The 27,286-nt window shown below is 40.9% G+C and overlaps 1 protein-coding gene across 6 annotated transcripts in view; it reads left to right on the top strand.

The window, feature by feature from the left end:
• The window catches only part of CHN1 (chimerin 1), a 145,108-nt gene that overhangs the window by 96,713 nt on the left and 21,109 nt on the right, over nucleotides 1-27,286 (top strand). For all 6 annotated transcript variants that reach the window (XM_052676505.1, XM_052676503.1, XM_052676504.1 and 3 more), the window contains 2 exons: nucleotides 7,202-7,490; nucleotides 24,661-24,738. In XM_052676505.1, coding sequence (XP_052532465.1) covers nucleotides 7,202-7,490; nucleotides 24,661-24,738 — 367 coding nt within the window. The remainder of the gene's footprint in view (nucleotides 1-7,201; nucleotides 7,491-24,660; nucleotides 24,739-27,286) is intronic.

The raw sequence follows: 27,286 nt of genomic DNA, 5'->3' as shown, positions 1-27,286 counted from the left end.
AATATTTCTTAGTACAAAGTGTTCTACATGCAGATGTCATGTCACAAATCACAGCATGCCATCAGTTCCCTCTGTGTGCTCTTGTGACCTGACAAATCACAGAGCAGGTCTCTGGCTGTGCCCAAATCTTTGTAGCACACTGGTGTGCCAGTTGTACACACACGCTGCAGGCTGGGCATGTCCAACAGCACATATTGCACATGGGAGTCCTGCTCTGTGATATTGGTGGCCCATTGTCACTGCAGTTCATGTAACCACCCTCTTTCTTCATGTGAGTACAGGGATAGTGAGCACTCAAATCTGTAGATGGAGAAAAATGCTATTTTAGACTTGCACGTCTTTTATTTTCCATACAGTACATTGAGAAAGCAGCTTTTAAGTAAGCAGCAAATAATGTAATAGCTTTCATTATGTTGAGTAAACCTACTTGGAAGGTTGGGATTAACAGTAGTTTTAGGCAAATAAGATTTGACCAAATCTCTGGAACAGAAATCTTACTGCGGTTATTTTTAATCTAAAGAAAACTTTTAAAAATAATCCTATTTTGTTTTGAACATAAACTTTGAGATGTTTGATAATATCCTGTAAAGTATACGTAAAGAAAACAAACAATACAGAAACAACAGAACAGTGTTTCTCCATTCCCCTCTCTATAGTCAGCCATGCTAGCAGATAGCGGAGAGAGACAGAATGGCATAAGAATCAAGAAGTTAATTGCACTTGCAAAGCTATTTAATGATAAAGGACATTCCTTTTGTTTTCACCTTGTCTTCCTCTCGTGTTTTTGTGATGCAGTGAATTCAAATATTCATGTTGTCTTAGATCAGTTAAGAGCAATTTACTATTAGGATGACAATATCTGTAGAAGCATTTGAATTGAGGTGGTTATGAGCTTCTCAGGAAGAAAGTCCATAAATGACACAAAAATGAACATGTTTGAACATTATGCTATGGCAGTTCACTGTTTTAATGATTACAGTGGAATTTCCATTACAGACCTGATGTTCTACTTCTAAATTTGTCAGACAAAGACCATCTGATATGACCTAAATGAGAATGTTACGCACAGGCCAAGTAAAATTTGAACACGTTTAGAAATTTGCAGAGCAGAAGCTGGGAAGAGTTGGTACTTAAGCTTAGAAAAATTAAAACACGGTTCTGCTTTAAAGGAGTACAGGAACCATGGAGTTGCACTGTAACGTTAACACTCAGAGGGAGGTGGGGGGGGTGGTTGTTGTTGTTTCTGTTTTGTAAAAGAAGATAACTGTATCTGCTTAATGTGAAACTGTGGAAATTACTAACGTTCCTGCTAGTAACAATTCCAAAAGGTGTTTTTTCCAGGCATATCAGCATAGGTTTTTAAAGTACTGCTTTCATTTGAAGGGAAAACAGCAGGCCTTTGCTCCTTTCCCATGTGTATATAGATTTCAAATGTGTCTTAACCACTAACCATGGTGATTCTTTTCCCAATAAGCACAGAGGTCTTACCAGATAGAGAAAGCTGTAAAATATTACCCAAACATTGGTATTGATTCTGATTGAATCATCAGAGCAATCCCAGAGATGTCCTATCAAGTTTAAACAGAATAGGGCATGCAACTGCAGTACTAAGAAGAGGTAATACTTCTGTATGGCAGTTTCACGTCAGAACTCAAAGTTATTTTCAAGCAATCTATCACTGATCAGGAACATTGAGAGTTGTTCTACGTGTTGAGTGATCTTACTGCACATTAATAGCATACATGGTTATCGATAGATCAGCTGATCTTTGATCAGGATTTGAGATGGTGGGAACCAGCTGTTACAGCTATTAAAAATAAGATGTTGAGATAAAAGAAAAATCTTCCCCTTAATTTCCTTGGATTTATTTATAAAACACATTATTACAGTACCTGGGGCTGATAGCAGTTTCATAGTTCACTGTTTTCATCAGCTGTTATCTCCTGCTGATACCCTAGAGCAGTTTTCTCTCACTTGTGCTGTCTGTGGGCAGCTCAGGATCCAAAGAACATTGTCATTGCTCTGGTCCTCCTTGCCATGCTACTTGCACACTGCTGTTTCCTTTTTGGGCAAGGAAGTCTAGGGAACAAAGCAGTGAAATAATCTTCAGCCTCATTTGATAGGGACTGTTGAAAGGCTGTCATCAAGGACACAGCACTAGCTTAGAATTATTTTATCTGATCCTAAGTGAGTTGAAGGTTTTGTCTGCATTGGCATAGAGTAGCCACATTTCGTTTCCAGCTCTGGGATTTGTTTTCTCTTCTGATGGATGCCACATTTTTTTTCCATGTTAATCTAAATTTTCATATGTTCATCCAACCCATGGGTCTGATGAGATTTCAGGGATAACTTTACAACTAATGAATGATAATCAAGCTATAGTAGTCAGCCAGCAAGTGCTGCCCTTCCAGATGGCACAGGAAAATTGTCTCAGAAGTCTGTGTTCTGCCACTTTTCCTAGACTCATTGGACAGTAGGGATTTTTTGTCTCGTCTTTTATTAAAAGCACCTTTACTTTCAACTCCTAATGCATTTGATTTCTTTTATGCATTTATGTTTTTGAGAATTACTGCTGTTATTTGGGTTTTGGAGCTGATAATGTTCCTCCTCTGATACCCTGGGAAGAAGGCACATTCCACAATTCCCTGGCCATCCTCAGAAATATTGCCAATAAATAATAAAACGTAAATAAAAACAAAAGTTTTTATGACTCTCAGGAGTAAGAGACCTTCTGGATTAACTGTGTAAGTTTTGGCAGCATGCAAGATCTGTGTTTTTCTGACCAGGGAATTGGCCAAAAAAGGATCTGTGGAATAATTTGTTTTCCTTCACATGAACGCAGCATGATCAGGAGACATTCAACATTGCTTACATTTCTGTAGCTTTTTTTGGAGTTATCAAGACTCTTAAGTATTGAATGAGAGTTCTCAGAAGTTAGAGCTGAAATTATCACATGTAATTTTTTGCAAGACTTCTACCTTCTGGCCACAAAGTGCATTAAAGGCACTTTTCTCCAAGGAAGAATAAGTTCAAGTGACCTTCTGTCGCATGCACGGAATTTAGGATTTCCCAGCTCCAAATATGAAAATGACAATGTCACAACTAATGAGGATATTGGAATCACTGTGGGATGCTAAGGTTATGGTATGGTGGCAGCTAAGTGTTTAAACAGCGCTTTTGTCTTTAGGTAGGGGCTAGATACTCTTGTCATCATAAAATAGCCTGTGAAAGAAGTGAATAGCTACTGTACTGTTCTGTGTTTGGACTGTAAAATCCATCATCTTAAATGGTAAGAGAGCACAGATGGGCTCTCAGTCCTTCACTTCTTCCTTTTGTTTGATCAATGAATGCTGCTTACAGAGTGGTTGGTGGAGTCTGAAGCCCGCCTTTCTCATGCTATGATACCTAATTCAGCTCTTCAGTCCTTTATTACTAGCCACATTTACTCTACCGTTTAATCCATTTTCCCACGTTGTATCCACTCTGCTCCACTGGAAACCAAGGGGACTAGACAGAGTGATTGCTTTTCAGACAACTTGGAATAAGAAAAGTCTTTTATCTGTAGTCCTGCTGCTTGCAAACAAATGCACAATAGATACAATGGGACTGTTTGACGTGTAAGAGGTCTATTTCTTTTTCTTGGAAAAACATCTAATGTTCCCTTGTTTAATCCAAAAGAACGTACATTATTTGTGTCCTATTTTCTATTTCTAAAACAAAAAACAGCTGGTACTAATGCTTGCCCTTAGGAAAAGACCATCAGGAAGTTGAAATATCAAATCTTGGCTCTACTTAGTTTCCACGGTGATGTATAAAGTAGGCTGCAATAATGTTATAGAAGGTAAACATAAGGAAATATTCTTGCTAATGGAAAAAATTAAACCATAACATTAAATAAGACTGAAGATTAAATTTGGATTGATCATTTGCAAATGGGTTTGTACGTTTGCGTTTATATTGTAATTTCATCAAAATAGTATCGTTGTGTGTTGAGAAATTTAAATGAGTTTGAGAAAGGTAAATTGTAGAGTTATCAGACGTTGTATTGATGGTACAGTCTTTGTAAAAGATTCTTGGTGCATTGATTTGTGTGGATTTTTTCTTCCTTGTTGTTAATGCTATTCAATTTAAAAAACAATACATTTCCCCACAGTGTTTCCAATAAGAAATGAACAGAGAGAAAACAGTTCGATGCAGAACAAATAGAAAAGCAGATAAAGGAAAACCATTCAATTTTCACCCCCTGAAACACCTTTTCCAAGCAATTATGGCATTGACACAGAGTAACTTGTTTGTCTAAATACCTTTCCTTAAGAGCTAATTGTTAAATTATCTCAAGGTATTTTGAACTGAGGAGGTTGAGTGCACCTTTAGGAGGCCATGCATACAGAAAGGGATGGATGTTCTCTCTCTTGATCCATATGGGAAGAGGTTTCAGCCTGTTTGCGAGGTTTAAAAGATGAGTTTAAGTTTGAGTGTTGTTAAAGAACTAAAACTGTGTACTTGTGTGTTGAAATGTGGGTCAGTAGTGGGATAAAGATGATGCCCTTTAGGGAATCCTATTCCTTGTGGTATCTTTCATGCTTTATGGGCAGCAGTGTGAACAGATGTACAGCATAAGGGCTGTTCAGTAAAACAGCTGAGGTACAGCCATGCACCTGCTGACCCCAATGGGAAGAGCATAAATCTTTGAAAAACTTGTGATCGTTCTCTGCATTTGGCTATCTTCAGAACTTTGTTTTAGACTGAAGGATGTTATTAAAGCAGAGACCATGGGTAGTAATCAGCCCTGAGAAGATTTTCTGTGCCTTATCTTTTCTTGATAAGATTAGCATAATACTTTCTCTCCTAGAAAGCTAAGAGCCACAAGTGACCTTCTGCTTCTTTAAAGCTCTGCTGTAAGTACTGCCAGAGCATATGTTACTAATGAGAACAGCAATTCACCTGATGCGTCTCTTAATAAAAATCATTCTATTGGATATTATCGTTTAGGCCCATTATTCTTTGTCTTCAAACTTACTGTTTTTGCTAAATTCTAACGCTGTCTGTGCTCCATGTGCGTTGTTCCTGCTGACTTGAGCAGGAGGCAGTGAAGGTTGCACTTGCTTTGGCACTGTGCAGTGCTGAGCACTCTGAGCTCACATTGACCTTACGGATAGCAGAGGGCACGCAAGGAAAATGTCACATGGGCAAAACTTTCCTGTCACATTCTAAATTGAGTCAGTTTTGCCTCTTTATACAGTAAAGTATTTGTCCTGCTGAGATCCAGGATAGACTGGTCCCTCTTGCAGATTGGTGCAGTGTGAATACACAACTTGCAGACAGTGCATGCCTCAGAAAGCTTACTGTTGCAGGGAAGGAAGTAAAAAACATGGAAGTAGAGATAGGCAGCTTGAGGAGATGTTGGGATGATACTGGTCACATCTAGCTATTGGTATAACCAATAAAAATAATGTGTGGGAGGAACAAGAAATTCATTAGTGAATTAAAAGTCCAATTAAAATTGATTTATGCCCAGACTTCTCAAAAATGTTGTCTAGCATGTGCCTGGAAGGAAGATGCTTTGAAGAGTGAGCCTGAACATATTCCTACCCCTTCTGCTCTAACCTGGGACATGTCTTTCTGCTTTCTCAATGTCTTGTTTTCACTCCAAATTGTGTTTGTGATCAAATTATTGTTGGGTAAAAATGCATTTTTTCCTGTTGCTTTGTAACGTCTTGCTTTTCAGTGTGATACGGTGAACATTTTGTTTGTGTGGCATAAAAATGTGAATATATGTTCCAATTAATTTCCAGTAAAATGCCACGTAGTTTCTACACAACATGTCTTCTATTATTAGTGAGCCAGATGTGGATTCCTGAGAGCTCCCCAGGAATGCGTTGCTTCACAATTAAGTGTACTTCAAATGTAGTAGCTCCTGAAATTACAGTCACTGTCAAGTTTGGCATTTTGATTCAGAAAACAAGAGGAAAAATTACACATCAAAGAACAAATGATTTTGCCCATACTTGCAGAAAGATTGCATGTATATTTCACCCGAGGCAAGGTCTGATATGCTTTCTGTTGTTGGCCAAGGCCCCTTTGGAAAGAAATCACTTCAGCAAAGCACCAGTGTTTTTCCTTAACATCTTTTATGAAACTTTTGATTGTGAAATGAAAGCAATTCATTCTTCCAAATTTAGTTTCTAATATGCATTTGGCTTATCTGACCTCACAAAGAGGCCCCGTGCCCTGAGCAGCACCCTTCCTGCTGTCTGACCAACAACACTTAAGTGAACTATGAAAGAAGTTCCTTGCCTCTGTCTTCTCTGCATGAAATGCATTGGTTGTTTCCAAGTGCAAACACGGGTGTGTTTTACAAGGTGAGATTACTTTCAGGCAGCAAATTGTTACAGGTTCAAAGTATAGATTTTGAAAAATGCTGATATTCAGGTAAAATCAGTGTTCCTACTTGTGGTTGCCTAAAGACTGCATCAAAGTCTGATTGCATCCAGACTGCAGAATTCCTAGCATCAGATAGCTTATGTGTTATGCATGTTACAAAGATCTGCTTGAAGCTCAGGACTTAACAACCATAACACAGAAGGAGTTTTGTATAAAGCTTGAAGAGTTAGTCCTTGGCCTTTGGCCAGGAATAAAGAATGTTTGCCCTTGTGCCATTTCGTCCTGTGCTGCTCCACTGCTGGCAGCAGTTCTGCTTCACTGTAATTGTTGGCACTGAAGCCAAGCTGAGCCCTGAATGGCCTCTTCCAGCAAGAAAGCAGAGGTGCAGAGGTCTGAGACTGCATCAAAACTCCATATTGATCAGCTGTAATAGAGGACTTTATTGTGAGAACCCTTCATATTAGAGCCAGGCAGATTGACTACAGCGGTGCAGTAGTAAAGTACTAAAAAACGCCATAAAGAACATGGAGTAATTTTCAGTTTTTCCACAGAATAATCGAGATGCTAAGAGAATACAAGAATAAACAGCTTCTTCCGGGACAGTTATTGTTTTGGCTATCTATCTGCAGTTGTTAATCTCTCCTTCCTATCTGTCCTAAGCAGTAGTTGAGTTTTTTAGTCACGTCTGAACTGGACTTAGCTTAGTCACAGCTTTAAGTGATAAAGTACTTTTTATTGTTTGCAAAGGCTTGATTACTCTTCTTTGTTTTTGCTTACTGTTATTTTAAAAAAATACTTTCCCATTTCATTGAGGCAGATTTGGAAGTCAAACCAGAAACTTCAGACTCTACTACGATGGAAAGCACTTTGTTGGGGAGAAACGTTTTGAGTCCATCCATGACCTGGTGACAGATGGATTGATTACTCTTTATATTGAAACCAAGGCAGCAGAATACATTGCCAAGATGACAATAAATCCAATTTATGAACACATAGGATATACAACTTTAAACAGAGAGCCAGCACACAAAAAACATATGCCAACCCTGAGAGATGCACATGATGGCAAAGACTCTACAGGAGAGGATGAGGTAGCAGAAAAGAGGGTAAGCAATTGTTAACCCACACTCTTCTTTCTGTTAGATCTTTTATTTTATACATTTAACCTTCCCATCCCACTATAAAGTACTAAAATTACCTGTAGATATTTAGTCTACACAAGTATTTCTAGTATTGCATTAGTGGTAATATTTTACACTGTTTCCATGTTTTTTTTTAATGGTGTACTTGTGCATAATGCAAATTTCAGATTCAGAAATTTGTTATTTGTCATTGTAAGGTTCCTTTCTTCAGGTTTTTTTCACTATTACAGATGTTACCATTAAGTCATTCCTTTATTTCAAGTAGGCTAAGAATATTTCATCCTGAGGTTGTTTGCAGTGTCTAAAACTATTGCCCATTGATCAAAAAAATGTATTCCTTACATTCCTTACCTTGTTTCCCAAACAAAATGCACTCCATAATCTCTGCTGCAGTCTGCATACAATGACAGTAAAGTCATCCACATTATAAATAAGTCTGTTCATTAAAATGATAAAAAATTAAAACATTTCACTCTGCTAAGTTCAGTCTGTCAGAAGCTGACAGTGCTATTTTTTGCCTCAGCCAGACTTATGAAGAAAGATTGCTCTCTTCAGAGAGTTGCATTATCAGCTGAGAACTGACTGCATTGTGGATCAAAAAAGAAAAACGAACAAAAAAGAAATCTTAGAACCAGTGAAAACAAATATTAAAGGAGGTGGGAAGGCATCAAGCAGACAAAGCATGTGCCTGAAACATTATTCACTTGATGGAGACTGTTTAAAAGAAAGCAAAATATAGATTCCATCATGTTAAGCTAATTACTTTGTTTATTGAAAAGCCAGCATGTTAAAGTCTCTTTAAAGTATATTCTTACATATGTTTATGTGTGAATGCATGTATAATAATCTGATTTGCTCCCTCACTTCACTGACTTCACAGTGACATTAGGAGTATCTAATATGCTTTTAATGCTTTGAAGAAATACTAGCCTTAGCTTGGAACATGTGTTTGTTTTTCCAATCAAAAATATGTCTGTGATCGCAGTTTGTCTTGAGGGGAAGAAGGGGTCTCACTAATGATTTCCAACATACACAAGCATCATAATGAAACTAAGTTATGTTCAGAGTCCAAAGAGAGGCTCGTAGTTTTGGTCCTTCAAATCCTTCTCCAGCAGTCTGAAGCACCAGACCTGTGCTGAATATACTGAGAGATGAAGCTACCAACGTGGTTCAAGAGTGAATCTCAGTTTGTCTTACTTCAGGCAGATAGTTTTAATGAAAGAAATCCCAATGGGCATATTGATACTAGTTGGCCATACTTAATATTGGTTTTGTTGCCTGTTAAGTACTGATGGTAGGGGTGTGACAACTCCTGACAGCCACTGACTTGCAGTGTTCTGTTTCAAAAGAATTTCTTTGTGTTCTCATAGAGGGTTCGTTGTAATGCAAAGCCTGGGTAAAAATCTTCTGTATGAGTTCTGGAAGCCACCACTTTGGCTTGGTTGGATAAAATTGACTCTTACTGCATGTAGCAGCTTTCAAGTGACAACACAACTGTTCTGCCACAACATTTTTTAGACTGATGGAAAAGGGATTTTGATTACTATTGCTGAAAGATGCTGGGGTTTTAGTACAATTCATGGTGTTATGTCAGACTCATCAGCAAAGTATAAATACTGTTTCAGATATTTTTCATTCGATAGTTTGATACCTATTAAGCATTTCTCGCATACTGAAATTTTAGGTGAAAAACTTTTTGAGAGGTGAGTAGTGTAATTGCAGCATCCCACACTGTTGGGAAGTTACAAGCAACTCAAGTTGTTTTGTCTGAAACGTGGCTGAATTGCAGTAATGGTTGCCAGCCTAAAGCCCAGCTTTTGAATCTCTTCACTGTACATGCCTTGGAACCTCGTTGACATGGACACAGTGGGGCACACAGTCATGTCAGTGCAGCTAAATGTGGAGATTCCAGTTTAATTTAAAGTCATTGCCAGTTGGAATCACTACTCATGGCTGCACAGGAATGGCCCAGCATATTCCTTTTACTGTGGAGTGACAGAGAGGTCACACCTTTGCTGCCTGTGTCCACCTCTTAGCACCCATGCTGGAAAATGGCAGAGACCCCCAAGTGTTACCTCACCCAGCAAATCTCCAAGGGGAACGAGATGCTCAGCCAAGTGACTGGTACCTGATCCCAGCAGCAACCTCAGCATTTGCAGTGAGCCCTGGGCACAGCTTGCCAAATCCTTCCTCTGTCCTCTGTAAGTTGTAGGATGTGGGGAGGGAGAGAAACGCAGCAGTGGCCTTGCTCAATGTCTCATGCAAGGGATGTGTGTGCACTGCAGGAGTGGTGGGGAAAGGAGACCTTCTAGATTATGAGCTTTTTGTTGATGTATGTCCTCTACTAAGTTGCTTGGAAGGTCACTGTACCCTTTTTGTGCGGGCTCCTGCTTCTTACTGATATTTACTTGAAAGCTTCAATTTATAATAACATACACCCAGCCTTATTATGAGCAATCACTTGAATAATTTAGCCATGGTAGAAGGAAGCTTTCTTGCAGGACATTGATGAATAGGTCAGGTATTTTCTATTTACCTTTGGCAAGAGGAATTATTCAGTATCAAGAGTATATCACTGAATCAACATTGACAATTCTAGCAGAGAATGCAAAGAAAATTGTCCAAAATACAATAATTAAAAAAAAAAAAAAAAAGTTGTCTTATCATCTGAAAAGCAAAAGCTGTGTACTATAACAATGACTTGGGAATGGTGATGAAGAAAATTTCTGCACAGTGCAATATTTGGCAACTAATGCATCTTTATCAGCTTTTTACTGTTGTCAGGAAGCTTCTCCCTCAGTTATCACTGTCTGTTTCTCCTCTGTAAACAGAGAAAAAAGTCTAGGTCTTGAGTACTGAGACTAAATATGCTCCCAGATTTGCAGATTCAGTGGATGTTCAGATCCAACTCTAAGCTTTGTGACTGTTTCCCAGTCCTATGTGAGTGATGTACAAAAGATAAATCCTTCAGAAGAAGAAAAGGAAAGAGACGTGCACTGGCTGGGGAACCGCTGGTGGGAGTGTAATTTCACTTCCTGACGTAAAATCAAGTGGAGGAAATTGGGCAGCCAGAGAACACACCTCCAACTTGAGAATTAAATATTAAAGAGCACTTTGCCTAGCCATGAATTTGGTATGGGGCTTTGGCAGAGAACACCACTGATGTATGTTAGATCCCTCCTGGCATGCACTAATACTGCTTCATTTGTTCTGCACTCTTTTCAGCTATTAATCTGTATTAGAAGAACTCATTGTATGCTAAGTGACCTGTTATATTCAATGCGTTAAAAATGAGTTTTAGGAAAGGGGAAGTATTTGAAGACCATAAAAGTTGAAAAGGCAAAAATTACAGTCAGTAGATGAGAACAGTAGGACACAATACTCCTAAGTACTGAGTCCTGCAACAGACCGCACTATGGAGTGATTTAAGCTGCAGCTCTTAATAGAAAAAGCATGAGAATATTATGCACTCTACTCTGCCTCCCTGGTTATGAGAAGGATTTTTACTGTTTACTTTGTAGAACTTGAAAATAAAATTACTGGGTACTGATTTATGATTTTCATGACCTGTGAAAGAATTAAATAGATAACTGAAGCAGTGGAGATTGAAAATGGGAGACGGCTTGACGTGTTCCAGTGCCCTGAATCGGTATTTTAGCTGCCATGCTATAAGGGTATTGCTGGTTCCCAAAACAGTCTGCAGATCGTACAGGACTCAATTGTGCAGCCATCGTGGTTTGTCTGTTTAGAGACAGGCTTGGGATTCATTTGAAAGGGGCTTCCCATGTGGATTCAGTCAGATGGCCGAATGTGGGGATGGAAATAATACCCACTATCACAAGATTTACTGTTCCTCTCGTGCCTTGAATACTGATGGATTTCTGAACATTTTCCTCTCTCAGGGGTAATTATGGCCTTGAAAGAGATGATTTGATTGAGTTAAATACCTTACAAAACTGGTAGCTCTATGAAATTAATAAATACCTAGATACATACATCAAAATCCTTGAAAGCCCTGCAAAACGTGAAATTATTTTTTTCGTTTTGACATGCTTTGAGATATTAATGTAAGGTGTATGATTTATCCAAAATTTAACATCTGTTATGAGAAAACAAAATAATCAGTTATCAGCTCTCCTGTCTTTCAGAATGAAATACTGAAGTTAATGTTAGGATAGCAACTGAATCGTATCTATTCTTGTTTACACTGGTGACAAGTGCTGTTTCTTCAAGAAGCTGCAGTAATAGCAAATCAGATGAAACCCCCATCTAAACTGTGCTACATTCAGTCCAATTCCCATAGATGGAAAGAATTGAGAGAAGGTTTGTGCAGCAATTATACAACAAAATCACCCTTTTGTTCTATTTTTTATGGTCTGAGAGGTGATACCATTTATTTTCCTCTGTAGTGATGAAGGCTGATTGTCTGCAACTCTGTTCAAGGAGATTTGGAAATGTAAATGTATGTCATTTTAGTAGGAAACCTGCTTTTAAGCCTGCCTCAAAAGATAATCCAGAGCACAAAGTTAATTGCAATATCTGTGTACATTTTTAATGGATTCATACCAGCTTCCACATCCAAAATGGAGGGTCACCGTTATGGTTGCTCCCAGAGGACCAGTCTCATTTTCCAATCTTGAGCCAGCACTGGTAATTTCACTAAGAGCACTACTGTTTATCTGCTCTTGTTCTCGCTCAAATCTGTTAGTTAAATCTGCTCAAAATCTCTCTCCACAGTGGTTCATTTTATTTTCAGAGAAAGAATATCAGAGAATGTAGCTGAGAATGATACAGTATTCTGTTGCAGAAGCATAATCCCCTTTAGGGAAGTCTGTAATGGAGGAAGGCAACTTTTGCATTGGCACCCCTAACGCCCAGGCTGGGAGCAGCTGGGGCTGGAATGAAGACAAGGCCTTAGTGATCACAGAAGAAGACTTTGGTGCTTTGGGAGTGAGGAAATCTTGATGCTGGAAGCTGTTTGAAATAGTTCCACTTAATCGAATTAATGATTTTATCAGAAAAGATGGATGTGTAAGGTCTGGCACCCTAGACAAGCTGTAGCTAGATCAAAGGTAGTGTCAAAGCAGTAATGCTGTTACACGTACAGCTTATAAACGTTTACCGTGAAGTACACTTAAAGACACACGAGGCCGAGCACTGAAGAATCCCATGGGTTAACTTGAGGAGATTGTCAACTCTTTTCTCACAAATGTTCTTCCCCAGTCCCTGCGCGGGTGTCTGTGACAATCATTCTGGAAGTTTAATGTAATTTATAAATAAAACATAACTCTGTGGAAGGCAAAAACTTCTATTTATTTCTTCTGGGCTTAGCCCATCTTTCAGCAGAGGCTTCAAAGCACAGACAATTTTGTCAATATCAAGAAAGCTCCTAATGGAACGAAGGATGAGTCTGCTTTTTAGGTAGCTGCTGTAGTACATCAGCAACATTATGCTCCGCAGAGGTTACTTCAGTCTTTCTCATCTTCCCTTCTGGTCCTTGGCATTTCTGGTGGCAGTGACCTAGTACTACATATCTGCCATTACATATGGCATATGCAGTTCAAAATAAGACTGTAAATGGCAGCTTTATGTTTTATAAGCACATATGTTTTCAACTTAACTGTATGTTTATTAAGACCTGAGAAAGATGAGCTAATCACACATGCTGTTCAGCATGCAGGCATCACCAGGAGAAAGTTCCTTTCTGCAGGGTGCTTTTTTTGCTCACAGTCACTGAGAGTAACGCCCTTATTCTTGTTCAGTGTGGCAGTAAAATTGATACACTAAAAAGATTATATAAACTGATCTTGTTTTAAGATTCAGTGCTTCCAAATGAAGCATGAAGTTTGCTAATTGAATCCCCAGGTCACAGAATATCTTGTTCCTCTCTCACTGGTGCTCTGTGCTTGCAGAAGATATACTAGCAAGCCAGACTCTTCTCAAGGGTCTCAAGCTGGACCAGTGTCTCCACTCCAGTGCTAAACACCGCTCCTTGACTCAACTGATTTTCCCAGGCAAACTGTCATCTTCTTTCCTTGCTAGTCCTGTTGGCACTCAGCTGTGCCCTCTTAGTTCCTGTGCTTTGCAAATGGCATCCCAGCTGATTCCATTTAACCTTCCAGAACCTCACCTACCTGTGCTTCTAAAGCACGTTAATGTAATGGCCACAGAGTGATGTGGAGAATTACCATGAAGTGAAAGCTACGTGTCTGTGTTGATAGCCTGACTATATACTGCTGGTCTAGTACTGCAAAGTTAAAAGCAATTAAGGCCACACAAACTTCGAAGTGAAGAGCAGCTTGGGTCAGGTTGCATTTCAAATGCACAGTATGCCTCCCATCTCAGTGCTGTGCTGTGGATATGCATAGCCGATGATCAGCATCCCAGTTTAGCCTTGCTTTGTAGGTGCCTGTCACTTTCGCTGAGAAGAGTTGCCTCATTGTCTTCTGCTTTGTCAAGTAAGTGTAGCTTTTTCGTGATCTGGCAGTGAGGTCTATACACAGAGGTGGAGTTTTTGTAAAGTCCAGTGTTTAATTATACCAAGGGGCCAACTGCCATATGAAATTAGAGGTAGTCCCTCAGGCTCAAAACCAGGCCCTCCACAAAAGCACAGGGGGTAATTGCCGTCGTTGTATTCATGTGCCTGCTCAAGCCTTTGTAAAATGAACGCTGAACAAAACCGTTAAGAAGGCTGTAAAGCAGTATGATTGCTGTGCAATTAAGTCTGAAGAATACTGCTTGTGTTGTTGCTGATAAAATGAAGCCATTAGCGATGAATGAGGTGCTTTTCTTTTCCTGTGCTTTCAGTGTTGATAGAAGCATATCTGTGTAGCCCTTGCCAGTAAAATGCAGTCCTTTCCGGGGTTTCTGACATTCGATAGTCTGGATCTGGTTACATTTTTACTGCCTTTCTTACCTGACCATAGCTTCTCTGTTGTTGGCTGGCAGGCGTTTCCTTCCTTTTTCATTGGCATAGGCTAGCGGAGGGAAGGAGGAAGCTCCCTCAGCTCACAATAAATCAGAGAGGTGGATTTGGTCTGGGCCGTCTTCAGGTGGAGAGAGGTTTTATCATGGATCTGAAGAGATGGGCATGGAAATAAAGAGGTCAGACTCAAGATAGAGATTGTGGCTCCAGTCCTAGGAGGAGCCTGTTGCTTCCCAAGTCCAGGGGCTGTTTACCTGTGGCGCCCAGAAAGGCTGCTGAGATGTATAGCAAGGAAGCCCCACATCCCTATATATGGAAATGAAGGCCTTTTCTTTAAAACTGGTTTTCTTTGTTTTTCTGTTCTCACAACTTCATAGTCCTTCTAGGGGTCCCAGGCATGAACTGGCAGATCTCTCTCAGAGCAGGAGTGTGATTACCACTTCTCACTCACGCCACAGGCTTCCTGGGCAGTGAGGAACTGCAGTGGGTTGCTTGCTGGCAGCTCTGTCATTTGTTATTCTGTTTCCATAGCTGTGTGTTGGGTCTTTTTTTTTTTCTTTTTCTTTTTTTTTTTTCTTTTTTTTAAAACTCCTCCTCCCATCTGGCATCTCCTAATTATTTTCTATTACTAATCACTTCACCAGGAAACAGGCTGGACTATTGAATAAAGAGACCTATAAAAGGATAATTTTATTATTTACAGGTTTCTTACCTCACTTAGACTTTATAATGTGACATTCTATAGCTGGTGATAATCACCTTGGGCTGTGATTGTGTCTAATCTCATAAACTAGGCAGGGTCAGGTCTGGTCACTTGTTGAATATGAGACTCCCCAAGGCAGCGGGAAGTGGTGTGAGTAGCACCTTTTGCTGTGAACTAATATCCAGGATGTCTTCTGTTTTATCCTCTAAGACTCTGTACCCTGCATAACTCAGCACTGCGAGTCAGAAAACCAAGGATTTTCTCTACTTACCTCTATCTCTGTTCAGTTAAGATTAATATTTATAGCGTGGGGTTGATTTTTATGTAGATGGGAGGAGGGGAAAGCATTTTATACTGTTCACTGTTTACATGCTCACAAGTACAAATAGGTATTAGTTGGCTTCTGTACAAAGATGGAAAGGATGAGGACCTGTGAAGGTCTGGTCTGTCATTACCCATTCACTTGGGTAGTCCCATGACAGGCAGGCACATCTGCGCCACTAATAATTGCCTATTCATAAGTGGTTACCAAACCCATAAGATTGCTAAAGAGTGAAATGTCTAAGTCCCAGCAGAAAGAGAAGTAGTTAGGGTGCCTAAATGAAGTATTTGGAAGCACTGGACTATGAAAGAAAAAAGAGCAATCCTTTATCCTGTGGTTAATGTTGCAAAAGTAGATCTGTTCAAGCCTTTGCTTCTTTCCTTCTGATCTTTCACAAGCAGCAGATATATTTTCAGATAAAATTTCTCATGCTTAGTTTTAGCCTCTAGCTGAATATTTTTCTCTTCAGAATTTTAACAAAGTAAGGAAAGCAGTTTTGTTGCTAAGCTCAGAAAACTACTTGCTCTTATTGCTTCAAACCTGTCACGCTAGTTAGCAGCAAAGACAGCAACTTTTGACAGTCTTCTAAAGTCTTCCTTATATCATTAACTTTGAGAACGTTCAACTTTTCCATATTTAATGTTTTTTTGTGCATGGCATCAGCAGTTAGAAATAGTGTTTTTCTGGCATTTGCTGTTACTACAGTCCTAATGTTAAAGCAACATGAGAACCATCAAGCTGAAAAATCTGACTGTTGTTGAATAGATGTTGCTCTGTCCTTTGTTATCTTAGCACTAGTATTCCTCACCCCCATACAACTTCAAAGATAATCACAGGATGATGTTTCTTATAGTGATGAACACGTTATAATGCCCTTAAGCTATATTCTTTCTAGTGGAGATTATTGCCTTTGTATAGAGCTAAAGCAGTTGAAATAGTTTGTGTAAGGGGTATTAGAGCTAGTGTCACAAAGCGTAAAGTCGTATAGTAAACTTTATTCATACATGTATCTGAATTAGTACATTTTCTTATGGCTTCCAATTGGTGTATTGGATTAATGGTGCTGATTAAGGCAAATGGTTTTTCCCCCTTCCTAACTGAGAGAACAGAGGATGAATACTGTGAAGAATAGGAAAGCCAAATTTCCAGTTTGGCATGTAGGGGTGAAATACTTGAGAAGTTCTACACGTTAAGCTCTTGGATACATGACATATTGCCTAAAAATTTCTGGTGATTTTGCATTGCTGGAAAAGCCTTGGAGCATTTACTAAACTTAATGTGACAATGGATTGGGTTTGCATTCAGGCATTTCTGGAAATTGTCTGATGATTGGAGTAACAATGTGTTTGAAACAAATGAACAAAATCTTTGAAAAGTATCAGATGTTTTTATCTTTCACTGAGTCTAAAAGTCTTCAGTGACAGTTTTCCATTCAATCCAGCCTCCAAACAGAGCTGCAGCCTGTGCTCGGAAACAAACAGTCACCTTCATCATAGGCTGGTTGTAAGGCAGACTCACTGCTCAGCAGACTGACGGGGCTGGGAGCTCACTGGGAGACTCTGTGGGCTTTCTCTTAGGCAGCTCTTGCTGAAAATTCAAACAACAGTAGAAATCTTCCGAGCAGTACCACTAGTTGAGCACTAGTTGAGGGTGGAAGTATAAATAAAAAATTGTTACTTAGGATGAAAAATGTGACTGAGTAAGAAGCAAGCGGTGATGCTGGATAAATACGTAATTGCCATTGTCAATAACTGAATTGAAGAAATAAAACTACAACCCAGACTTAGTTTTTGATGTTTAACATGCCCTGTGCGTCAAGAGAAGAGCTTCTGTTCAAAGATCATATGCCTTTAATATCCCAACTGTCAGGTCTTTGACTTACTGAGTGGGACCTGAGACAGCTGGAAATAGACATCACCTGAAAACTGAGTAGCAAAAAACTACAGACTCACTGAATGAAAAAAATAAACTAACCTAAAGCAAAGGTCCTTGTCTGTAACAGAAGTTGTACCACCTGTACATGTACTGATTCCTGCTTCTTCCCCAGAAGATAAATAATCCACGTTTATGATGGAGATTTGCACTCCCCACTTTGAATCATTCAAAATGATTCAGTTTTCAAATCAAAATGTTAAGTTTGCTTTCAAGATTCTGATTTTGGCCATTTGATACAATGGTTACTTGAGTGCTCGTCACAAGGAAGAAATTTTAATAGCTATAGCTTCCTCTAGGGAAATGGAATGCTTCCTGCCTTTACAACAAGAATTTTCATGACAGAAGCATTTAAAAATGTTAATTAGGAAACTTAGAGGGAATAAATAGGAAAGATGAACCATATGTGAGAAAGGAGAATGAGAAAATTGGAACAGTTGGAAATTGTTCAACAGAATGTAAAACAATGTTTGCTTGTTGTTTTTTTTTCTGAGTCTCTAATCAGAGATTAGATATTATGGGTGACGATAAACAGATAATTTGACTTAGGGACTTTGCAGTGTGTAATTCCACCCTGGTTTCCTTCACTGCAAGTTTCAAATCAATCCTTAGAGATGGAAATGGCAAGGAAACAAGGGGCCAGCATGAGAAGCTCATCTGAAAGATGATCAGCCTTTCTCAGTCTGCCTAATTACACTATGTAAAATGAACATAGACCTAGACCCACTGCAGCGGTGCAGCTCTGCCCACAGCACAGATGAACCTGGATAACTGTTAGTTGGGGTCTGCCAGAAGTGCCAATGGACATGTGGGATAAGCACGTTTTGCCATTTTTCTGGAAGGAGGTGGTCCATAAGCAGATTTTTACCATTGTAAATTGTGTGTGTTTCCTGCCAATGTCACAACTCTGGTTTCTTTCAGAGTAACAAATATTTTCACCTTGATTCGTGGAGTTGAATTAAGAGTTATTTAAAGAAAGATTAGAAGGCTTTGCAGTTCCTTATTTTTGCTAAATAAGTATGATTATGGTCTCTGAGCAAGTTGAAGAAAGAAACTCTGACGGCACGTGTATCATAGCAACATAGCCTGCTCAGGAAGAAGTGGATGAATTCAAAATACAGGATGTGCCAAAGGAACAGGTGTAGTCTGAAATACAGAGAGTTTGCAGAAATTAATGAGCTGCGGTTTTCAATTATAACATATATTGAATCATTCTAAATTGAATTACTATGTAGAACAAAAAAAAAGTACTATTAGTCTTCTCTTGCAATCTAATGCTTCAGATGTGAAATGAATATTATACATCAGGCAAGAGAATGTTAATGAGACATAAAAAAAGATTTCCATACTGCTTCCTGTGCTATAGCAGTATCCAAGACTCCCGTTCCGTGAGCAATAAATTAAAAATACCTAGGAAATGTAATAATAGAAAGAAAGACTTTGTGGATTATCTGAGTACCGTTATTCCCAAGTCTATGAATTTTCAGTTACATAAATTTGCAGGAGTTTATAATAATACCTGCTTTTAACAATGTGATTCTTACATGGCTGTGATGAAGAAGTTTTTAGCCACTGTCAACATTCCCTTGCTAGGAGACAGGCCAGCTCCCATATCAGTGGGTATGATTAAGGTTCTTATGTGCCTTCTCTCTCTTAGGAAAACCTTCTAACAATGCGGATCAGATAAAAAATAAATTATCATGAGTTACCTATAGTTTCAAAATATTAGCCTAATGGTCTGTTTTGCCTTGTGATACTTACGTGTAGCATGTTAGTTACAAACAGTATTTGCTGTTAGAGTAATCCTCACACAACTGCAGTTTTGCATTACATTTTTATTATTGCTCCTATACAGTACGTTGTCTTGGGGCGTTTTTAAGTTACTTTGAATTTATTTTTGGAATAAGATTTGCCTTGAAGTGTCACAAGTGAAGGGATTTTTTGCTGGAGCAATGCCTCGCTGCAGCAAGTGCCAGTCAGTCATGCCTTGGTCAGGAATGCATAGCTCCCTCACGCCAGCAGGGCCTACAGGCAGCCTCCTTGCTCCACCAGCTGTTCATCCTGTGGGTCCCAGCAGCAATACGCGTCACTCTGCAGCCCTGATCTGGCAGTGCCTGTCAGTGTCATGGTGGGCTGAAACCCAATGAGCAGTCCTCATCGCCTTGCCGTGTTTCGATGTTTACAGCGTCCTCCAGAACCACAAAAGAAACCCCTGAGCTTGTGTCTGGAGGAACTTTGAGTGTTTTATTGCATTTATACCATTGTTGGAGCTGTGGTCACATACCAAGATAGCCCCTTCCACTGGCAGAGAAACTGTCTGCCACTGAGGAGTGCCTTGCTCCTGTATCACTATCCAGAGAAAACAAGTTCTGCTTTTTAAACTATCATACTTCAAAGCAAGCCAGAGATTCATGCAGACTCAACCTTGGTAAGGTTTTAATTAAAAAACATTTCAGTTTTTTTTTTAAATAAAAACAGATGTAGCATCAGTTAAAACATTTTATTTTAAACTTTTATTAAATTCTAGATATAAAAATGTTTAACGTTACCTGCTGTGGAATAGTATATAGCGTTGTCATCAAAACTAATTTGTAAAACCATAAAAATTTCAAAAGTAGCCATTTCTTTAGCTTCAAAAATAGTATATTGGGGAAAAGATCCTATTTAATTAGGAGCCAGTCCACTTGGAGTTTTGTTATGAAAATCAGAACTTTTCTCAGTGATAAGATTTCACTGTTCCCCTGCGTCTTCGACACAAACTCAGCAGTGGGTACTGCTGCCTGGCACGCAAGTTGCTTGTTGCACGGGGATCTCTGCCGCTTTGGTTGTTGTGTGAGCCCAATGCTGCCTGCAGGCCTTGTGCTGTGACTGGTGGCCAAAGGACGCGCTGGTCCTTCCCATTGCCTTTGTGAAATACCAGCACTGGGCTGAACTCTTAAGAAGCATTCCTACCCTCTGCTCACACAGTTTACCTGGGGATGGAGGCTCTGCCTGGCATTACTTGTCCACAAGTTTGGTTTTCAAATATGCTATTCCTTGAGATGTGTACAATAGGCTGCGATTCTCAAAAAAATGCTTGCAGAATAACTGCTGGTCAATATTGTTATTAAATTGCATTCCTTAGAGGGAAGAGATTGTATTACATATATAGTCTGAAACAATAAAGGCATGTTTAGTCATTGCAACATGAAAATACCATATGAGAATGAAAAACCTGCTGTGTGCTGCACACGCATTCTCAAGACTGAAGAAAACATGATACTGTGCTTGAGAGAGGAGCCAGGTGGTCGTGAAAATAAACACTTTTGTGCTGGAAATGTGTGTGGAGTTCAGGATGTCTGAGTAAGCCCAGCCTTTTTTAGGGTTTCTGAGATTAACCTGATGTTTCCATCTTCTGTATTTTTGTTTTTTTTTTCTCCTGCAGTGATTTCAGTTTATTCCTCAACAAATGAGAAAAGCATTGATTTGCCTTTATAGAAAGATTATTTGATGTTGACTGAATTGTATGACTGGATTAAACTTGCATAATGTGACTTTCAGAGAGTGACTAATTGGAATTTACTGCTAGCCATGGATGACTTTAAAATCAATTCTGTAGATTCTTCATAATAAGACTTACTAATTGTGAGATTAGCACCAGAAAATATGCATTTATTATCCAAATAACATGGAGAACAAATAGTGCTCAAGAAAATAGCTGCTTCCACCACACTGTGAAGAAATACTTCAGGGAGCAGTAAGGAAAGCAGTGTCTCAGTAAGACTCCCAAATTGAAGCCCTGTTGTGGCTGAGATTTTTGGACAGATGTGAACGCTTGAAATAGCAGGCTATGGTCTTTGGTTTTCTTTTTTTTTTTTTCCTTTAGACCATGTGTACGATGTGCAACCTCTGAACACATCTTGTTTAATGGTTGTTGTGTTTCTGGGCTTGAGTTATGTATTTTTTTTTTAAGTGCTTGTTTCGATCACTAAAATGATGAGGGCTGAGAAGCTGCTCTGCTGAGATTGGCCTGCCTATTATTTCCAGTCATTCTGTTTTCAGTTCACCTCAACCCTGTGAAGTCACATATTCACTTAAAAAGTTCTCCAGTTTCCTTTCTCCTGCAGTGTGCCCAATGTATGCATCAACATTTGCACTGCCACAAACTGATAAAAAATAACATAGCATTGGGACTTGACTTTGAGAAGTGGAAAGGGGAAGACTTTGCTCTTCATGTTTCTGTCTCTGGACAGTGGGAAGTGTTGTGGGAGGCCAGTGGGGGGACATGTAGGAGCCATGATGGAGCAGGTCTTGAATCAAGAACCGATCAAGGGTGTAGGTGGAGCAGTATGGGCTGACCAGAGCAGAAGAGAGTGTCAGGAGAGAAATCACATCCTGCATGACCTGAGCTGAGCCATGCATGTGCTCTCAGTGGCAGTGGCTCACCTGTAGGGGCTGCTCCCTGCACTCTTATTACCTCATGTACAGGATCTGGACCTGCCCACGGACCCACAGGATGAACAGTTAGGTGTGTACAACAGAAATTTGGTATTCTAGTTCAGTTTTCAAAGCAGAGGATGAGGGCTGTGCTAAGAGTGCTGTCTTGCAATAGCAAACCTCCGAAGTTAGTGAATGGCAGAAGAATGATGTTGTATGATGATATCATCTGAAAGCAGTTTTTCTGGAGATGAATTTTAACTGCAACGCTGGTTTCTGTTAGGGATATATATGTAAGAAATTGGTAATGTTGCTTTTCATAGTTTTTTTTTAGTGGCTAACTTTATGGTTTTCTCTTTATTTCAATCTAGTTTTTTGGTATGCACAGATACAGTGCAGGAGTGCATGTAAGGGGCTGTTTGCTGTATGTGTGTGCAGCATTCCTGTAACTGTAAACAGCAGAAAATGCTTTGCACTGATCACTAGGAAACAGATTTATGTAAAACCAATCAGCGGTCTTAGTTAGATTACTGTAACACAAAGCAGTGTTAGAATTAAAATTCATAATCTTATAACTACTTTCCAGATTATTATGTGTTTTCATAATTAGAGCCATGAGATACGACCTTTCCCTGTTGGGTAGTTGTGCTTACCCTTTTATTGGCAATCTTAAGATTTAATTTTCCAGGATCCAGAGATCAGTTTCTACTAACGTGACTCTAAAGTGCAATTGAAAATAAATCAGTTCTAAAGCTTTAGACAGAAGAAAGCTGATAATTAAGGAATAAGTATGTCAAACAAACAAACAAAAAACCTCTACAAATATGCCATCTACCAATGACTGAAAGGAAAATTCAGAATGCTTTATCTTGCTTCTTCAGTGAAATGATGCAGAATACCTGCATACAGGTCAATTCTGATAGTAAATGTGCTCTGGAACAAAACGAATTCAATTTTAAGGGGTTTATTTCCTGGTAAACGGAAACGAACTGTTTCTTTCCCTTTTTGAAATAAAAGCAGAGGAATTTTGGGTTTGGAGCAATTGGTTCCTCTGGGCCAGGTTTAGACCCACCTTGTTCCACATGGACTTTCACCCAATGTGGTCTTTGGGAATGAAATCTTGGAGCTGGGAGAAGGGACTGAAAGAGCTCGAAGGCCTGCTTCCTCCTTGTGTGGCCCTGCTGTTTCACATTTGTGTGAAGATGAGGTGGTCAGTTTGTGGCATCCCTGAGCTCTCTCTTCATTTTTCTTCATCTCCCACTGCTGTGTGACACATATCAGAAGGATGTGGAGAGGAATGTGAGAGAAGCACATCTATCCATCTGCAGCAGACATGAGTGTTTTAAAGCAAGCCATGCAGACTGAGGTAGCCACTGGATGATCATCTCTTGGTAGGGAGATCATGCAGTCCCCTGCATGTATTGAGGCACTTCTAAGGTCCTGTGTATGAACAGTTTTGTTCTATGTTTGGCCAGGGTCTGGATTATTAGCAGTTTGCTTGCAATACAAATTAGTGATTGGTGAAGCAGATAAGGACCAGGCTCTGAACAACCTGATCGAGCTGCAGATGTCCCCGTTCATTGCAGGGAAGTTGGACTTACATGAGTTGGAAGGAATCCTGAAAGATCAAGCAATTCTATGGTATGTCGAACTTCAGTCTCTGCAGCTTGCCTCTCTGCAGGTAATTAAAGCCCAGGGGCAGGGTAGTGCTGGCCATGTAGGGGAATGCCAAAGGCTCATGGCCAGCAGTACCTGCAGAACTGAGCTGTGCAGTGACACCACGATCCAGCTGCAACACACCATTTCCATCCAGAAGTCTGCAACAAACTGCGCTTGTCTTTGGCTGTTACTGAGTCATGAGAGATAAAAATACCTCTGCTGCAGGAGGGAGAGCGGCTGCAGTGCTGCAGCCTGCGCCAAGCAGTCAGGGCTGCCTTCCCCAGGCAGTTTGTCACAGCAAAAGGTCCTTGTGGTGCCAACCACGTGTAAGGGACACGGTGGTCACCCCGTGGCATGGACCAGCAGTGCGGTTCTGCTGCCCGGATGAGAACTGTTCAGGAATGCACAGCCGTGTGTGCCAGTGGTGGGACTCCGTTGGTGTGCTGGGAGCGCTACAGAAGGGCAGCTGGGCTCCTAGGGCTGTGCTGGGAGGGGGCACGGGCTCAGCTTCAGGAGGCAGCTGCGCTGCCCGCTGGAGGCAGAGGTCGTTACCTGACGTGAGTTTGTCGAGCATCCGTTTACGTCAAGCACACTGACTGAAGTGACTTTAGAAGAACAAGGCCGAGCACCGCCGGCCGGGTCTGCAGCTCCCGTGCCCGCAGCGCCCACGCAGCGGTGCCGGCTCACCCCCATCCCGCCGCCCGGCTACCGCCGGTACCGCCGCGCCCCGCCGCCCCCATTGGCTGCGGGGCTGGGGCGCGGGGCGGTGCCGGCCGCACGACAGCCCTACGCGGGGCGGCGGGAGCGCTCCGCAGCCGCGGCCACCGGCTGAGGAAGAGCTGCGGGTCGGTGCAGCCATGCCGGCGCGGAGCCCCCCGCAGCGCCGCGTCCCGCCGAGCTAGCCGTGCCCGCAGCGGGCCGCCGCTGCCATGCCCCTCCCGGCGCCGTCAGAGCGAGCCTGACAGGCGGCGGCGCGGCCGGCTCTCCTCCCGTCAGTTCCAAAATGCCGTCCAAAGAGTCGTGGCCGGGGCACAGAGCTAATAGATCGGCGGTGCGCAACTCCAAGCGAGAGGGACGCCAGCCCGATCTGCTGATAGCAGCCTTGGGGATGAAGCTGGGCGCGCAGAAGTCGTCGGTGACGATCTGGCAACCTCTGAAACTCTTTGCTTATTCGCAGCTGACATCGCTTGTCAGAAGAGCAACGCTGAAAGAAAACGAGCACGTTCCCAAATACGAGAAGATTCATAACTTCAAGGTAAGGAATTCCACTGCTTATTTCTTTTAAGGGTACCGTGGGGAGTTGCGTTTCACTTGGAATTGCTGCGGTGTTGCAGCGCAGTCGTGCATCTGCAGGCTCTGACTCGGAAACTTACCTGCTCCCGTTACAGCTCACTGCCAGTCACAGCAGCTGGGCATCTTCAGAGCACTGAGGGTTCCATTGCTGGTTGCTTGTGTGTGTGTGTGTTTGATGCCATTTGTCACATCCAGGTTATCTGTTCCATTTACACTTGTTTGGTACTGGGAGATGCCAGCAATGATGAAACCTGCCAACTTTTCTTTCCATTCAAGTCGCTGTAGTTCAGTTTTACTTACCATGACGTGATGCTGAAAAGTCATTTAGATCTGATTAGAGGATTAAAGAGATCTCAGTTTGTCGCTGATAAATAGCTTTGGAGGTAAGAAGCATGTTCTGCTGCATCTGGACAGAGCAGATGGTCTGTGTTTCCCTTCGTGTTAATGAACTGAGTGTGACGAGAGGAGCGTGGCTTACATGGGGCTGCTGGAGCTGCTGACATGGGCAACTACTCTGTGTAACCAAATCTGCCTGGCCTTTTATGTTGCTTCTCGCTATTGTGCTGATTTTAAAAAGTAAGCAACAAATGCCTTGTGTTCTTTATTAAGACCTGTCAATGCAGCACATGCATGTTTTGTGTCTGCCTGTAATAAGCGTCCTGTAAAGATTCAGTACCTTAACCTTGGGCAGTCAAATAATGTGCAGTCCTTGTTTGTAAGGCTGAGTGAATTGATGTCATCCCAAATTCCTGCAGCAGTCAGTATGAACTTACAGGCAGGACATGAAGCCCATATTGTTGTTTTGATGAATTTTTACCCTATATAACTTTTGCTTTTATCAACTTTAGGAGAAGGGAAAACCATTAATGGCACATAGGTGTCTGATGATTTAATTAATTATGAATTTTTTAATTATCTCAGATTCTTTATTTTCTTTCCCATCACACGTATGCATGTGTGAATGTGCACATATGTGTATGTGTGCATACTTACCTCCAGGCTGTTGGATTTTATCTACTTCCTTCTACTTTTCAGTTCAGATGATGACAAAAATTGGAAGCCTTGGACGATCAGGATGTTTTGTTGGACTTCTTCACTGAAGCACAAACTTGAAAACAAAATGCTATATAAAAACAGCATTTAATATGAGCTCTTGGCATGGACCAACCCTGCTGCCTGTCTGTCAGCTAAATGCAGAACCTTTTTTTTTATTTTTTTTATTTTTCCATCAAGACCCTGAGTTGTTGTAGAGATCTGAGGCATCTTGCAACTTTCATTTGTTCCTTAGAGTCGAAAGGTGGTTCCTGCAGATGCCAGCAGGCAGTGGTTTCCCATGTACCACAGCCTATGTAGGGTAGTATGTATTTAGTTTTGCAGACATCTCTGTTCCTTACCTGCTCTTCTTTAACAGTCTGAATCACAGCTGTTTTGAAAAGAACCTGATAATTTGATTTTCATTCATTTGATTTTAGTTGTTGTGGGTTTTTTTGTTTGGTTGTTTTTTTTTTTACCCTGAAGCTGTTTCTGAATGGTTGTGTAGCTGTGAGTTTTCCAGGTCTTGTTCAGAAACAGGCTTATGTCTGATCCAAGGTCATAGGTACAGCACAAGCTTTCTATGCAGGTTGCTTTCTTCGTAATAGTCATGTTGTAGTTCCTTTACATGTACAGCAGGTTGAAGTATTTACCTTTAACAGCAGCTGGTTTCTGAGGTCAGTGAGATACAGTCAGCTTGCACAGATAACTTTGCTATAGAAGAGCAGAACAAAGTGCGCTCACCTGGAGGGGTGTGCTGCTAAGTGTGGCTCCTCTCCTTTCTGTAAGAAATAACTGCAAACCCTTCATGATGATTACGTGATAGATTTCAAATGAATGGGTTGTGTACTTCTTTGCTTTATTGTTCTTCACATCTGTCCAAATTTTCTAAAGACATCACCATTTATAATGCCTCAGGAAGAACCCTAGGTTGCCTGTCGAGCAGAAAATGTGCCACCCATTGTAGGAAGGAAGGAAATGTCAGCCCAAAAATTCTTTCTGGGCTTCTCTTTGGTGGAGGAAACAAAAGGAAGGTGTAGGTCTTGGCTGACTAGAAACAACTGAGCCCTGCAGCGGGGAGGATGCTGCCCTGCACTCTCGCAGCCCACATTCTCTTGGTAGTGCAGGCACGAGGCAGTACAAGACCTGACCCTTTGCCCAGCTGCTGCTTGGACCAGTCACGTTGATCAATCATAGAAATGACAAACTCTTAGAGATCCTCTTACGCTGGAGGTACTATGGCATCTCAGTGGAGGGAGGAGGAATGGAGATTGGTTATTGCACAGCAGTTAGTACTGGTTTCATAGAGCAGAGGAGATGGCAGCCAGCGCCCAGGAGCAGGTCTAGGGTTAGGGTGCTGTGCTCCCTTGGCCACCTGTGGGTATTCCTTTAGTCACCTCTGGCTGTGATGACACTTGCAGGAGTTTTGTAGCTGCTGACAGCCCCAGGCTCAGACGCTTCATGTTCTGCAGAAGCCA

The sequence above is a fragment of the Tympanuchus pallidicinctus genome, unplaced genomic scaffold (assembly GCF_026119805.1).
Source record: "Tympanuchus pallidicinctus isolate F22 unplaced genomic scaffold, pur_lepc_1.0 scaffold15, whole genome shotgun sequence".
Classification (NCBI taxonomy): domain Eukaryota; kingdom Metazoa; phylum Chordata; class Aves; order Galliformes; family Phasianidae; genus Tympanuchus; species Tympanuchus pallidicinctus.
The sequence above is the reverse complement of the archived record's forward strand: the minus strand, read 5'-3'. Positions and strand labels throughout refer to the sequence as shown.